Source organism: Neolamprologus multifasciatus, chromosome 6 (assembly GCF_963576455.1).
Source record: "Neolamprologus multifasciatus chromosome 6, fNeoMul1.2, whole genome shotgun sequence".
Classification (NCBI taxonomy): Eukaryota; Metazoa; Chordata; class Actinopteri; order Cichliformes; family Cichlidae; genus Neolamprologus; species Neolamprologus multifasciatus.
The window spans coordinates 31,664,615-31,681,197 of NC_140444.1; the positions used below are offsets into that span (position 1 = coordinate 31,664,615).

At 41.1% G+C, this 16,583-nt stretch overlaps 1 protein-coding gene and 1 pseudogene across 2 annotated transcripts; both read left to right on the forward strand.

Annotated features, from left to right (window-relative positions):
- Positions 1–3,818: 3,818 nt before the first annotated feature.
- On the forward strand, positions 3,819–8,805 carry LOC146517364 (uncharacterized). Of its 2 annotated transcripts, XM_085161931.1 has the most exons (9): positions 3,819–3,883; positions 4,950–5,231; positions 5,316–5,549; positions 5,655–5,759; positions 6,465–6,668; positions 6,771–7,103; positions 7,421–7,739; positions 7,834–7,891; positions 8,054–8,804. In XM_085161931.1, exons 1-9 carry the CDS (start codon positions 3,829–3,831, stop codon positions 8,285–8,287), a joined length of 1,824 nt encoding a protein of 607 aa, XP_085018057.1. In that variant the 5' UTR covers positions 3,819–3,828; the 3' UTR covers positions 8,288–8,804. The 2 variants fall into 2 exon arrangements, with proteins under 2 accessions (XP_085018057.1, XP_085018056.1); XM_085161930.1 differs by lacking the exon at positions 3,819–3,883 and having other exon boundaries at positions 4,530–5,231; positions 8,054–8,805.
- A 6,321-nt stretch (positions 8,806–15,126) lies between these two features.
- Positions 15,127–15,976, forward strand: LOC146517365 (uncharacterized; annotated as a pseudogene).
- The last annotated feature ends 607 nt before the right edge of the window (positions 15,977–16,583 follow it).

Consider the following 16,583-nt stretch of genomic DNA (forward strand, 5'->3'; position numbering starts at 1 on the left):
AAGTTGACAAGTTAAACTGCCAGAGGCCAGCAAAAACAACATTAATGTTAACTCTTCAAACCCAGAATACAATTCAATTAGAGAGCTCAAAGAGTAATTATAGATATGTTAAATAAAACAAAAGGCACAAAGTAAAACAAAAAGTCATCTTTCTCTGCATTAAAATATAAATACAATAAAATTTCAACTTAAGAGCAGATTAAAGTCAACATCACTCGAGCTTTTGATCATTAAAGTTTGGACTTTGAATCATCATCATCAGATATGGACAACAGTTTTAACACCTCCTCAGCTTTCTGCTCAACCAATTCAAGCATCTCAAATGAATGTTTAATGCATTTAAACATAACTGCATGCAGCAGAGTTGATACTTATTGATACAAAAATTATCACGATGAAACAAGCAGTGATTTTGGTTTGAAATGTTTTTAATGCCAAGACGTAGCATACAAGCACAAAAACATTAAAGAAGAAGGGGAAGTTTCGTTTTAGTTTCAAAGCTGCTTAATGTCAACGTGAAGTCATTCTGTCCCCCTCACCTTCACTCTGACTGTTTAGTTTGACCGATGACTTACTTTGTCTCTATTATGGTTCAAGCTTTTACTGTTAGCTTTACACTTACAGCCTGGACTACAACAATCATGATGTTGGGAGATGCTGGTTGCCTGTTTATGGGTATCATCTTTTATATCTGTCAGCCGGTGATCAGCTGATCGCCAGCTGCTCGCCAGCTGATCACTGGGCCGGGTTTAAAAGAGAGACGCCACCCACCTGTTCGCCGCTCAGACATCGTTCTCCTCGTGTCAGAAGCTCCAACTCTTTGCCGACGTCAGTGTCCTTCTGATTCAGCAACCGTGAGTGTTTTCCCTCTCGATTCTTTTTCTGTAACGCCAGTCCGCAGCCACGCTTCGTGCACTGACGTTACTAGATTAACTGCGTGTCTGTTCCTACCCATCGCTAGCCTTCCCCGCGTTTGGGTCTAACCAGCACGCCACACGGGCACGCCGAATTACCGTGCGTAGCCCGCCCGTTCGTGACAATATCTCAGGTATTAGTGATTATTTATGAGTCCTTATATAATAATTGTAAATAACTTTATCTAATCCTAAGAAGAAATATTTGAAAAAAATTACAGATTGTATAGTTTAAATTTGAGGAATCTGAGTTCATATTAATTCCTAAAGTCAAGTATTTAAGATTGTGACTTTTCTATCATTAATCTTTGAATAAAGAGAGATAACAATAGTAGGATAATGAAGCTGTTTGCTAATCAAAGTTTCAGTTCAAGGTGTTAATGGAGCATGTGGTGGCAAATTTCTTTTCTCATATATTGATCACTTTAGTAATAGTAATATCACTTTCTCACTTAGTTATATGCATGTAGAATAGACACTGCAAATGTGTCTTTATGCCCTATCACAAACACAGTGGGGCGATTGTAAGTTCATGTGAGACGTAAAACAGGTAGTGAGACTCTATGTCCTTATCTCAGGGAATAAGGAGGGAGGATTTGGGATGTAAATCTTTAGGCAACGTCTAAGTAGAAAACATGGTCATAATTTTCTCTCTTTCGCTCTCAAAGGGAAGGTTTTCAAAGGATGAGCTGAACTGAAGGTATAGACTCATGTGATGTTTTGGAATTTCTTGTTCTGTTAGTTTGGTCAAGCCATAGAAGACATGAGTGAACCGCACCCATCTTCAGAGACTGCTTAGGTGTTTGACCAGAGTTTCTCCATATAATAATATGTACTTAAACCCACTTCAAATAATGCCTACCGGGTGTTTGCAATTTATTTTAAAACTTCCACGAAATGCACAACTCAGAATTCGTGCTTTCAAAGGTTCATCAGTGGTTCTGCACTGCTCACATCAACATCTGACTTCAAGCAGAAAATGGTTCACAATAGACTGCAAAGGAAATTGTGTTCAGAGTGAGCTCTCTGTGGATGGACAAAATGTACCGTACAAAATGTTTGAAGGGAAAAACCCAACTTTAACCACAAAGTGCCCTTTTGTTGAGGCAGCTTTTTAAAAAAAATATTATTATTTTTTTTTTTGTGTGTGTGGGCGTGCGGAGTCCTGTCTGTGCCCCTCAGCAATAATATTTAACTATTAATCACAGTTTTGCTAAATAAAAGGATATGGCTTGCATCAGTCACATGATCGCATTTAACCAATGATCGCTCTTGACGGCAAAACGCGCTGGTTACGAGCCGGGAACGAGCTCACAAAGAGCACGCGCATTTTTTGCGGTCCAGAGCTGTAGGAGAAACACAAGTTAACTCAGAGACACAGACTGATGCGACAAAACCAGTAAGTAGGCGTACAGAGTACACTGTAGTGTATAGCACACAGGAGTATTAGCTTATTATGTACACGTTGGTATGTTGAAACAAACGAGCGTGCTGCGTGTGCAACAGCGTGACAAACATTACCTGTCCTTTTATTAACTGCACAAGTAGTGCTGGTCATAGCTGCTGGCTACCTGTGTAAGGCTGTCATGGGTCTGTAGCTCTGTCACCATTTTAGGGAACATATTTAGTTTTAAAGTAAGTTTCCGGCTTTTCCTGCCTTTCTGGGGAGATTATATTTCACTAAAAAACGATCTAATATGCATGTCCACATAATTATGCAGTATTATAATTATAATATATTAAAAAACACACGCTGTATTTTAAAGAACATACATTAAGAAGCAGATTATATTCGATTTATATTTTAAATAAGACAAAATTTGGATTTTACAGCAGTAAAATTATTGTATCTCTACAGTTTAAAAATGTAATAAGCTTTGCCCCTGCACAGAGTGGATCGTGAAACAAATGGAATCATCATAAATACATTATTTCATATTTATTACTTCCCCCTCCTCATTGCTTTATTATTGTAGCTCTAGTAATAAATAATAATGTAAGGATTCTGGATCAGCACCGTGATGCCCATAGTATATACAGTATTCTGAAGAAGGTCTAAAATGTCACTGTGTGTGCGTGCATGTGTGTGTTTTATTTAGATGGATTTAAAAAAAATATTACTCATGATATAACAATGTCCAGACATGCCTGGTAAGGACATGAGGAGGAAACAGTAGGAGCTGTGTGAGGCTACTAAAGGCAGTGCTATAACATTTTTCTGTCATCATTTTATTATAGATTAAGTGCAAGAGTTGTTAGGTGTGGATAATTAGATTATAGTTTATTGCAATAGCAAGTTGTGCCTTGTTCTCAGATAGACAGCAAGTGGAGAGTGATATATGAAATGATGGGATGGAAGGAAGAAGAGAAGCAAAGAGTGATTCACAGGCAGAGCCTAAATTATTTCTCACAGTTTTTTTGTTGCCTTATGGTTCCAAGCGCTGTCACCAATCTTTGCATTTTGTTATTATCTCATGACACTTGTTTAATCAGCTACCATCTCTCCTATGGACTTTTTAATGTCTACACTCTCAGATCAACACAGCCCTGCCCTCCAGCACTATCCACAGCAACCCCTCTACAGCAACATTGTACCCATCAGGTAAAACATCGGCTACGTTTGCTTTGCCTTGTTGCCCATATTAGATTCTTGATGAATGTGTGTTGTTGTTATTCAGCCTGGTTCAATGTGCCCCTTTTTAACTTTGAGCACGAGGAAGAGGAGGAAGTGATCTGAAGGTGTTGCATGCACACATATTTGCCGTAATTTCCATGTCCATTTGATCATAAGACTTTGTAGTTTTAAGAAGTTGACTTCTGCTTTTAAGCAATCATTCTTTAATAAGACAGCAGCTGAAGTTTTTGAAAGCTCATTAGTCAACATTCTAATTAGATAGTGAAGTCTGCAACAGCCATGTTCTTCACAGAAGCTGAATGTTTGTTCTGGGTTTTTGTTCTCTGTCTCTCAGGTAGGAAAGATTCTGTTTTACCAGATCCTTTAATTCAATGTCTACTTATATGTATCAGTGTAAATGCTGCAATAGGTAACATTTTACAGTTGTAGATATTTGAGACATGTAGGTATAAAATGAATATTTACCGTTGTTTAGTTTATGCTAAAAGAAGGAATTTTGCTGTATTCCGTAAGATCGTCTTTTCTAGTCTTCCTGTCCTTTCACAGCCACTTGTTTCTAAAAAAGTACACTTTATTATTACATAAGCTGCTAGTTTCTCAGAATTATGTACTAAAAGTGGCCTTGCTTCAGTGCCATGAATCACTGGGTTTAACCCATACTAACTCACTCCCGGCTTGGCTCACATAGCTCCGTAAATGATTATTCTCGAACAACTACAGCACCTAATCAGGATATTTAAGAAAGTAAAAGTGAGATTTTCACATTTATTATCTATTAGTGTGCAGAATTATTATGCAACTAAATGAAAAATGAATATTTCCCCATTTCATTTGTTTATTTTCACCCAATGAAGTGAGAATGACAAAACAAACAACTTTAAAACTTTAAATGTATAAATAAACATTTCTGACGTAAAAAAAAAAAGACATTGACCAAAACAGTGAATTTACTTTCAAGTTGAAGATTGTTGGTTATTTGATTTCTCAATGATCAAATGTTTTCTGCAGCACCACCCGGAACCTCCCAGACAATGTTAGGAGAGCTGCACTTTTTTCCTTTACTGTAAATCTTCCATTTCAGAAGGGCACACAAGTTCTCAACAGGGTTTCGGTCAGAAGAAGAAGTACTATAATTTTCCAGTTAATATGAAATCAATGGAAAATAACATGTTTGATTCTTCTCAAATCTTTGGTGGTCTTTTTTTAAATACATTTCTTGACCCTGTGACTTTTTGCAACAAAACATTTGATGGTTCTCTGATAACGTTGCAATATATTAGCAATTTTCAGAGTGCTGCATGGAAAAATGCATGAAACTTATATTGTCAGAATAACATATGAATGTTATAGAAATTGTGTAAATCTGCACAGATGCTTGCTAATCAAATGTTCTGTTAAAGGTGTTCAGGGACAAACAAAAAGCATCTGTGCCTTGAAAGGTTCATCAGTGAATCTGTCCTGCTCACATCAACATCCAGCTTCAAGCATGAACTGGTACAGTGTACACAGGGGGGGCTTCAAGATTGAGACCTCTGCAGATGGAAAGTACAGCATGTCAGCAGAGAGTAACTTGACTCTGACAGTCAACAATCTAGCAGAGAATGATGCAAACATTTACTGCTGCAGAGAACCTGCTGACAAATCAGACTGCGGCAAAAGGGGAATTTCTCTCAGTGTTGCAGGTACAGTGGTTTTATCAAACGCGTGAAGAACTCATTTATGAATAATCAGTGTATTGATATTATTTCTATTAACGATCCTCTCAGAGCTGCAGGTAAAGGTGATTCCTGCCACAGAGGGACAGACAGTAACACTGATGTGCAGCAGCAGCTGTCCTCTGACTGAAAAGCCTGCAGCCTACATCTGGTACAAGAACAGAGAGTTTCTCTATGAGGACTGGTCTCCCTGGTACCAAGAGCTGCTCAGCAGTGAGGAAGCAGTCACATACTCCTGTGCTGTCAAAGGCTACGAGGATCTCAGAGCCCCTGAAGTCTCTGTGGGTGAGTCATGATGTTCAGTGTGTTACAAAATAAACTATAAATAAACTAAGTCAAATAATTCTGAGTAAACATACTCAATACTTTAATATTTATTTTCACATCCAGATTCCATCACATCAACATGCTTCAATGTGACGTACACTAAAAGCGAAATGTGTCCTTATCAGCAGGGATCAGAACATGAGCCTTGTTCCATCACATTTCCCAGAGGTGAACACACAAACACATCTTCTTACTGATCTCTGAAAAACACTGTTTCTACATTCACTTTTTTAACCCCTCAGCTGTAAAAAGGCTGAAGGGTTAAAAGATGTTATTGGCAGTTGGCATGGACACTGAGATTTGTGAATGCGAGAACGAGTAGGATTTCCAAATTGCTACAAAAGGCACATGTACTAAAAATCTTTGATGATTTTGAATCTCAGTGACACTGACCTCGAGGTCAAGGTCAAAGTTCTAGTTTTCTGAAAATTTTGTGATTGCAATAATTCAGGAATGAATTCAACTAGGACTTTCACATTAACAGCATAGGTACATCTACTAAGAAGCTGAGGGGTAGCACTGGCAGTCACCAGTATTTTTTAAAAATGAAACAATTTCATGTTCCAGGTCATACGTGAATGACATTATGCTTTGGGTGAAAAAAGTAGAATGCCAAGATTATTACTGAAGTGTGTGGATGCAGTCAATGAAAATGCGTTAAACTGAAAACTTCCCTGATGAGGAAAAGACAGAATGAGTACACAGATCGCTCTCGTATAATGAAAAGAGAAGTGAGTTCAAGTACCGTTGTTCTTTGAACTCACCTCTATAAATCTGCTCCCATTCACAAAACCATGTAACTGACACACATAAACTTATTAAATGTGCATAATAACATAGTGACTGACGAAATTGTATTCATCATCTCTTCAGTGGTACATGTTGTAAGGACACCTGGGAACACACAGACCTGTAGCAGCTTGTGTCCTCTGATCGACCCTCAAACTGTCTATGTGTGGTATGAAAATGGAAAACTTTATAGGGAAAATATAAGAAGCATTTCAACTCCAAGTTCTTTGAAAAACAACTTTTACTGTGCAATTAAAGGTCATGAGCATCTTCAATCTGATGACGTCTGTGAGTATAAAAGAAAACTATTAATTCTGTTAATTAATAACAAGCTGTTATCTCAACATGCAGACACCACAGTCAACTTTAAATCTTCCATCTATATTTCAGGTGTTCAGGATAAAAACTGCTGGACAGTGAATTATGTCAGCAGGAGAATCTGTGCTCTGGAAGGATCTTCAGTGAGCATTATCAGTAAATACTCACATCCTGATAACATGAAACCAGACTTTAAATTATGGAATAAAAAATGGAGAACAGGTGATAAGGAACTTGAAAAACCCATTGAGCCTTCAGGTCGTATGGAGTATCACGACAAAGTGAAGAACCAACACACCCTGACCATCAAAAACCTGATGAAGAGTGACTCAGGAGAATACACATTCATCCTGAAACGAAATGATAAAGAGCTGAAACTGCCTGGAGTCTTTTTGATTGTCACAGGTACAGTCTCCTAACAAGATAACCTAAGATGTTTCATTCATTTAAGAGCCTCAGTGTTTTACACTAAAAAGCCTAATGTAAACCTGAGCAAACAATACTGAATGTAAAAGTGCTATCAGCAAAATTTCACTGATCATCACATTTTAGCTGGTCTAAGAAAAAGTGCTTCTTGGTAAACTGCTGACTGTCCTTTGCTTTCCACTTTGACCTGTATCACATTACCCATCAAAATGCTATCCTATATTAAAAAAAAGGTAATTGGGAAATTTTTTATGAGATTTATAGTTTTTAATAATTTAATAATGTTCCTCTTTCAGAGCTGAGAGTGAAGATGAGTCCTTCTGCAGTGGTGACAGAGGGTCAGAGAGTCACACTGACCTGCAGTACCAGCTGTCCTCTGACTGACAACACAAACTACATTTGGTACTTGAACAGTCGACCTCTGACCCCGAAAGAGAACCAGAACAAACATCTGATCCTAGACCCAGTCAGCAGGGAGAATATAAGAAATTATTCCTGTGGTGTTAAAACCAACAAGGATAACACTACAGCTCAATGGCTACCAGCAGCTGCAGGAGGTTTTGCAGCTCTCCTGTTAATAATAATAATACTTCTCACTGTGTTCTGCTGCCGGAGGTGAGCATCACTGTGTTCTCGTTTAGATCAATCATGTTCAAACTCTGATTTGAAATCTGTTATTCAGTCATATCCTTTCATGTTTGACACTCAGAAAAAAGACGGCTTCTAGTCATTCTCCAAAGAGAGAAATATCAGACAACAAACAGCAGGTACACAACACAGTGCATCCAACAATCCTGTTTTTCTTTTACTTGATCATTTATCCTTTGTGTGGATAGATTTTTTTGTCTTGTTTATCTCACCAATGTCTTAACCTTCCATATGGTGTAAAATTTGTACCATATGGGAGGTTATGTTTTTTGTCTCCTCAGGTCAACCATAATCCCATATATGAAAATGAAAACTTCTCAGCTCACTACAGCAGAATGCCTGTCAATACACACCAACAAGCTCATCTCTATTCCAATGAAGGTGAACTTGACTCCAATCAAGGTGACCTCTACTGCAATGAAGGTGACCTCTACTGCAATGAAGGCGAAGTCTATCCCAATCAAGCTGAACTCTATTCCAATACAGCTGATTTATACTCTAACATCCAATATTGAGTCACTGCCTTTTACACAGAAAAGAACTCAAAAAAGCACCACAGCTGTTGTGTACAGAGTGTACAACAATCACACTCTAAAATGGCACACAGAATACAGTAGAAATGAGTAGAAAAGTAGAAATGCTTGTGGTTTTAAATTTAAAGATGTTTGATCATGAAATGCATGTGTTGTGTACAAAGTATAAGACAATGTAAAAATGTTATTGCTAACTTTGTATAACATGCAAACTGTCCTACTTGTGAGCTTTGTGTTGTTGCTTTCTGCGTGGTTTAGAGCTTTCAAACCAGTTAAAACTTAAAGTCATCATTTCTTCTTTCTGAACCATACATGAACTGATAACGGCTTAACTTAAATCAATAACCTTTAAGAGTATTAATAAATATTTAAAAAAGCGCTGTAGTAGTTTAATTCTTTCAGCTACAACTAGTGTGAAGATTTATCTGAATAATCATTTGTCTCTTATTTCTTCAGGTTTTTCTGTAAGATTTTTGAATGTTTGATGTTTGAATGACCCATTTTCCCTTCTATTATTACCTCTTAAAGAAACTATTTGTTATCAGAATGTTCAAAAACATCACACAGTTAGGTGACAGTGTTGATACAGCCCGTGACTTAGGATGTAATTATTATGTAAAAAAATAGTTATTAGTAGGTGCGATAGAATAAATGAGTAATAATTCAAGATCTCTTAGGAGAGAAGAAAAGTGTCCTGAAATACTGAGTAATTCCGAGAAAAGTTTAGAGAACAGGATTACACATAAATTGTATATTTAAGTTGATAACTATGTTTTTCACGACTTTCATTGGAAATACATGTTTATTTTTACTGAAAAATTCCAAGGTTATATAAGCAATGATGTTATTTCTAATATTAATTAATTACATGTTATTAACCTAAACATTTGGAATCTTTGTCATATGAAAATCCACCATTATAACCGCAAACAAATGGCAGAAAACAAGTGCAAATACGTGTAAAACCAGTTCTGCTTTAAGGTGAGTTTCCTGCAACCAATGATTCCATCTATCCATTCTCTTCTGCTGGAGCCTATCCCAGCTACCACAGGGTAAGAGGCAGGGTACACCCTGGAAAGGGTCTGTCCAGTTTGTCACAGGGCTAACACATAGAGACAGACAACCATTCGCACTCAAATGCACAATTTAGAATTACCAACCCCACTAACTGCATGTCTTTGGAACGTGGGAGGAACAAGGACCCATGCAAACATGGAAAGAACATGCAAACTCCACAGAAAGGCTCCAGCCAGGTGGTGGAATTGAACTCCGGACTTTCTTGCTGTGAGGCAACAGTGCTAACCACTGTGAAAACCTGTCATATAACATTTCATGTTATCTTCTGCTGTGCAGACTTGATAACAGGTAGGCAGACAACAATAGAACATGTTACCAATACCAGCAGGATAACTCAGCAAACATGATTAGATCCCTCAGCATTACTGTATCATGAGATATGATAATATTGTCCTCTAGTGGACGTGTCTCTAACTGCAAAACAGACAAACAAAAAAAAAAAAAAAAAAACAGGAGAGGAGCCCCCCAGAATTGTCTGGTTTCATATTTTATATTTCATATTATTTTATTTTTTGTCTATCAATCGATATGTCACAACAGTTGAGACAGCAAATAACCACATTCAAACCTTCCTGGCTGATAAACTGATGCATGTGGATGCCTCTCTTGTGTCCTGGATTGTGGATTACCTGACAGAAAGGCCACAATATCTGCGTCTTCAACACTTTGTGTCTTCCACAGAGATCAGCAACACACTCATGTCAGAAAATAAACTGGACTGCGTTAAAAGCACCACTGCATTCTGCAGGAAGGGCCTGAGTCGTATCTATTTTCTGAAGCTGCTGAGATCTTATAACACGTATCGGACAACGCTCAAGATTTTCTATGAGTTTGTTGTGGTCAGTGCCATCCTCTTTGCTGTTGCATGATGGGACAGCAGGTTGAGGGTCACAGATGCCAACAGATTACTGTAAAAAAGATGGATGATATAATGAAGCTGTTTTCTAATGAATGTTTCTGTTAAAGGTGTTATTATTTGCAACTTTGTCCATGTTTATTATGAGCATTAATGCTATAACTGTCACGATCCTGGGTTTTGTACCCAGCGTTTTCTGTTTGGGACTCAGTTTTCTGTTTGATATTTCCTATTTTACTTTTTTGTAGTTTTTAGTTTAAATATTACCTTTGCTTTGGTTAGGTTTTCATTCTGATTTTGTATTCATCGTTTTCTTTGTTATTCTCAAGTTTTTCTGGTCCTCCTGTGTTGTCTATGCCTCATCTACGTTTCTGTGTCCATGTTTAGTGAGTTTATCTTTGTGTTTACTTTGGCCTGTCAAAATCAGGTGTTAGTCTCAGTCTAAGTGTTGGTTCCCTGTTTTATGTTGATAGTCTTTTGCCCTGTGTGTGTTGTGTTCAGTTTTCCTTTGCTCTTTTTCATTAATTGATTCTGTTCACTTGCACCTTGTTTTCCCCAGCAGTGTCTCTTTCCCCCATAGCCTCATGTCTTTTCAAGTCTAATCAAATGTCCCGTTGTTCATGTTTTCAGTTTAGGTTTTTGTTCCTGAGCTCCAGCAATAAAGCTGTTTGAGTTTAGTTAAGCCTGTCTGCCAAGTCCTGCATTTTGGGTTCTCTCGCTGCTTGGCACACACCCTCACTTGATAGTAACAGTAAAAATATGACAGTAAAACCAAAAGTATTTAAATTCTTAGTAACCAGCAATCATTAACATCAATTGTCCCTGAGTGTAAAATATAGAAAGATTGGTAAAAACTTGGCACATAACATAAATGAGTAATGACATTTACAGTCCTCACTTGTTGAGGGTTAAGCAGAGAACAATAGAAAATGTTACCAACGTGTGCAGAATGGCTCAGAAAAGATGATCAGATCCCTCAGCATCAAGACTGTTGCATTAAACATGGAGTTGCTGACACAATGAGCAGTAATTATGGTCCCTTCTGGTCTCAAATACTAAACAACAGAACAAGAGAGAAGGTGCTTGTTAGGGAACGGCTGTGTGCAGACAGGAATAGGACCCAAGGTGCAGACACTCGGAGGCAAAACTTAAACTCAAAACCGCTTTAATGTTAAACTCAAATATAACATAACTGGAAATATCAAAAATAAACTTACACTGGAGGACTGGGAAAAAAAAAAAAACACACAGCTAAATAAACGGTAGATCGCGACAATGACAAACTGAAACACAGGGCTTAAATACATAGAGGGAGCAATCAGGGAATGGACAACAGGAGGGAAACACAGCTGGGGCAAATCAGAACTGACGAGACAAGGAAGCGTAAACTGAACACACTGAGATAAGACAGAGACATTCAAAGTAAAACAGGAAACACATAACACAGACTGAACAAAAGACAGACTCACATGCAGGCACTACAACAGAGGGAACAGAGATGTGGGACCAGGGCAGACACAGACTGGACACGGGGATATAGCAGACAGGGGAGACAGCAACCAAGGATTACACAGAAACAAACCATAAGACATGACTCTAACGAAAACCCAAAGACTAGAAATTATAATATAATAAACTCAAAAACCCTGGTTCAACGACCCAGGCATCCTAACAGTATCCCCCCCTAAAGGGCTGGCTCCCAGACAGCCCAACCCGAAACACCAAAACAAAAAAACAACCCAACCAGGGCGGGCGGCGGGGGAACAGGACGGAGGGACCGAAACAAAACAAACACACGGAGCCAGTGACAAAAAATACAGGGAGCAAAAGCCCAAAACAACAGCACCACGGCCCAGCAACAGCCCAAAAGAAAACAGACAAAAAGCCCATGAAAGGCGCAGAGGCCAGGAGTTCAGGAGGCCGGCCCGGAGGCTGACGGCACAACAGTCCAAACCCGGGTAGTTCAGGGGGGCGGCCCGGAGGCTGACGGCACAACAGTCCAAACCCGGGTAGTTCAGGGGGGCGGCCCGGAGGCAGGCGGCCCAAAAGCCAAAAGGACAGTTCAGGGGGCCGGCCGGGCGGGAGGCACCGGCGGCGACCAAGCAGGTCAGGAGGCCGGCCGGGCGGGAGGCACCGGTGGCAACGTAGTTCAGGGGGCCGTCCATGATGGCAACGATGTCCAGTCATCGGCCCGGAAAGCGGCCGAACAGGACGTGCAGGACGAGCAGGCCGGACAGGACGTGCAGGACGAGCAGGCCGGACAGGACGTGCAGGACGAGCAGGCCGGACAGGTCGTGCAGGCCGGACAGGACGTGCAGGCCGGACAGGACGTGCAGGCCCAGACGGCATGGGGACCTCAGGCGCAGACGAAGCTAGACAGAGCGAGGCAGGACCAGGCGACGCCAAAGGCGAAGACTCGGAGGCAGGACCAGACGAGGGCGGCGCTGCAGGGAACGGCGTGGGAGCCGCAGGTGGTGGCGCTGCAGGCGACGCAGGTCGCTGGATGGGCCCCTCAGACCCTCCAGTGGGAACAGGAGGCTGGACGGGCCCCTCAGACCCTCCAGTGGGAACAGGAGGCTGGACGGGCCCCTCGGACCCTCCAGCGGGAACAGGAGGCTGGACGGGCCCCTCGGACCCTCCAGCGGGAACAGGAGGCTGAAGCGGTCCCTCGGACCCTCCAGCGGAGGCAGGAGGCTGGACGGGCCCCTCGGACCCTCCAGCGGGAACAGGCGGCTGAAGCGGGCCCCTCGGACCCTCCAGCGGGAACAGGCGGCTGAAGCGGTCCCTCGGACCCTCCAGCGGGAACAGGCGGCTGAAGCGGTCCCTCGGACCCTCCAGCGGGAACAGGCGGCTGAAGCGGTCCCTCGGACCCACCAGCGGGAACAGGCGGCTGAAGCGGTCCCTTGGACCCTCCAGCGGAGACAGAAAGCTGAACGGGCCACTCAGCCCCTCCAGTGGAGACTGAAGACGGCTGGAGCGGTTCTCCAGAACCCCCAGCGGGACCAACAGATGAAGGCCAGATGGGCCCCTCGGACCCTCCAGCAGGACCAGGTTGCAGAACAGATGAAGTGGGTGTAATGTCAGAATGTCCAGAGTCAGAATGCTCAAATGGAGCATACAATAAACAGTCACCGTCTCCCCCGAGAGGAGTTTGCTCAACCGTCCTGGAGTGGCGGCGGCCTGAACGCCGTTTCCTTCGGGATGAGGAAACAGGAACCGGTGGAGAAAAGGAGACCTCCTCCTCATCCTCTGACCACATAGCCGCCAGGAAAAAGGCAGGCGAACGAGGACCCGGCTGGTGTGGGGAGGGAGAGGAAGTCCGTGGCAGTGTTGAGACAGGTGGAGAGTGTGTGTTGTCCTGGGGCAGCGGTTGGGAAGATGTAGTGAGTGAGAGAGCAAGCTCACCAGCCTTGACTTGCTCTCTCCAGGCAGTAATGGTGCCATCCAACTTAGTGTCCTTAGCAAACTGAGAGAGCTGAGGGTTATGACGAATGATGGCATCTACTGCACTTAGCCCAACTGCCATAGTCCGTAAGTCCTGTGACTGGGCAATGCGGTCGAGCAGACTCACCATCCGCATCATCTCGCCGTTGAACTCCGAGGAAAAAGAGTCTGCGGGGTCCATGTTCTGGTCGCGATCTTCTGTTAGGGAACGGCTGTGTGCAGACAGGAATAGGACCCAAGGTGCAGACACTCGGAGGCAAAACTTAAACTCAAAACCGCTTTAATGTTAAACTCAAATATAACATAACTGGAAATATCAAAAATAAACTTACACTGGAGGACTGGGAAAAACACACAGCTAAATAAACGGTAGATCGCGACAATGACAAACTGAAACACAGGGCTTAAATACATAGAGGGAGCAATCAGGGAATGGACAACAGGAGGGAAACACAGCTGGGGCAAATCAGAACTGACGAGACAAGGAAGCGTAAACTGAACACACTGAGATAAGACAGAGACCTTCAAAGTAAAACAGGAAACACATAACACAGACTGAACAAAAGACACAGACTCACATGCAGGCACTACAACAGAGGGAACAGAGATGTGGGACCAGGGCAGACACAGACACAGACTAGACACGGGGATATAGCAGACAGGGGAGACAGCAACCAAGGATTACACAGAAACAAACCATAAGACATGACTCTAACGAAAACCCAAAGACTAGAAATTATAAATAATATAATAAACTCAAAAACCCTGGTTCAACGACCCAGGCATCCTAACAGTGCTAAAGGAATCTGAAATTGTGCTTGTTTTTCAGCATTCAAACAATAAATCACAGAATTTGAGGCAGGAAACAACAAGAGTGAATGTTGAACACAATTTTTATTTAAAAATTTACAGTGTTTATCTCTGTGGTTGAAGACCTGTTGTCACTTCTGAGTGTTGCTCAAATGTGATAAAAGCTGTCACTTTTAGGCCACACCCAGCACCCATGTGCACCCAAAAGTCTGCATCTCCACAGCAGTTCATGTTGCACAGTGAGCTTGAATCTGGGGTTTCTTGATCACTGCAGACATTTGTATTCATCACAAACCATAAACCACCATAATTAGATATGGACAAAAGCTTTAACACACAGCTTTGTTCTCAACAGCTTAAAGCACCCGAGGTGACTATGTATTGCACATTTATTTAAAACACAAGTGCACGCAGCAGAGTAAAAAAGACACAAAAGACTGAAAGGAAAAGGAAGGAAGTTTGGTATTAGCTTCAAAGCTGCACAAGATGTGAAACCACTGAATAACAGTCAATCTCCCCCCCTAACCTTTCACTCTGAAAAGGACAACAGCTTAGGTGACCGATGACTCACTTTTTTTTTTTATTCAAGCTTTCACTGTCAATGTTAAACGTTAAAGTCTGGACTACAACAATCATGCCGTTCAGGAATGTTTGTCGTCTCTTTGTGAGTGTCATCATTTACATCACAGGTATCAGTGATTATTTATTTGTGCCTATTTAAGAATGAAAGTAACCATAGCTAATCCTACTACATGATTTATAGATGACAACTTTGAGTTCAGATTAGTTCCTAATGTAAACTACAGAATATCTCTCTCTTTTTGACAGAAAGGTTTTTTTCTAAAGAAAGTTTCTGTTTAAGGTGTTAATGGAGGACAAACCAGGATCTGTGCTCTCAAAGGTTCATCACTGGATCTGCACTGCTCACATCAACATCTGACTTCAAGCAGAAAATGGTTCACTATCCAATGGAAGGGAAATTATGTTCAGAGTGAGCTCTCTGTGGATGGACAACGTGTAACGTACAACATGTCTGAAGGGAAAAACCCAACGTTAACCATCAATGATCTAAGAGAGAGTGATGCAAACGCTTACTGCTGTATGAAGACTACAGACAGTCCACAACTCTGTTGGCTCAACAGAATTACTCTTCAAGTTGTTGCAGGTACAGTGACTTTTACTCATTTATTACTTTCCAAATGACATCATTGTATAAGTTGTTGTCCATCATCCTCTCAGAGCTGCAGGTAAAGGTGATTCCTGCCACAGAGGGACAGACAGTAACACTGATGTGCAGCAGCAGCTGTCCTCTGACTGAAAAGCCTGCAGCCTACATCTGGTACAAGAACAGAGAGTTTCTCTATGAGGACTGGTCTCCCTGGTACCAAGAGCTGCTCAGCAGTGAGGAAGCAGTCACATACTCCTGTGCTGTCAAAGGCTACGAGGATTTCAGAGCCCCTGAAGTCTCCGTGGGTGAGTCATGATGTTTATTCTGCTATATTATTTGACAATAAATAAATTTGATATGAACAGAAATCTCAATTCTAAATATAAAAATAATCTTGTTACAAATATTTAATTGCATTATTTTTTCTTCAGATTCCATCACAGCAACCTGCTTCAGTGTTACTTATGCTTATGGAGACATGTGTTCTTATAAACAGACATCAGTGGATGAGCCGTGCTCCATCACATATCCCAGAGGTGAAGTTGTACAACAACAACACCACCAAAACTCACATGTCAGATTTGTTGAGTCCAACATTTGTATGAATTATATAAACTTTATGAATATATCTATGCACAGTAACAGGAAGTGTATTTATCTTTTATCAACAGAGCTTCATGTTCAAAGGACTTCTTCCATTTCTGGGTTTGTTACACTGGCTTGTAGTACAAGATGTAACCTGACAGACCCTCAGACTACCTACCTCTGGTACCACAACAAACAAAGCTATTATGAGAATCAACATTATTCAGTTCAAAACTCTTCTAGAGGCACATTTTCTTGTGCAGTTAAAAGCCACAAACATCTTCAATCTCCAGAAGTTTGTATGTGTTAAAAAAAATTATTGATTCACTGACATCCTG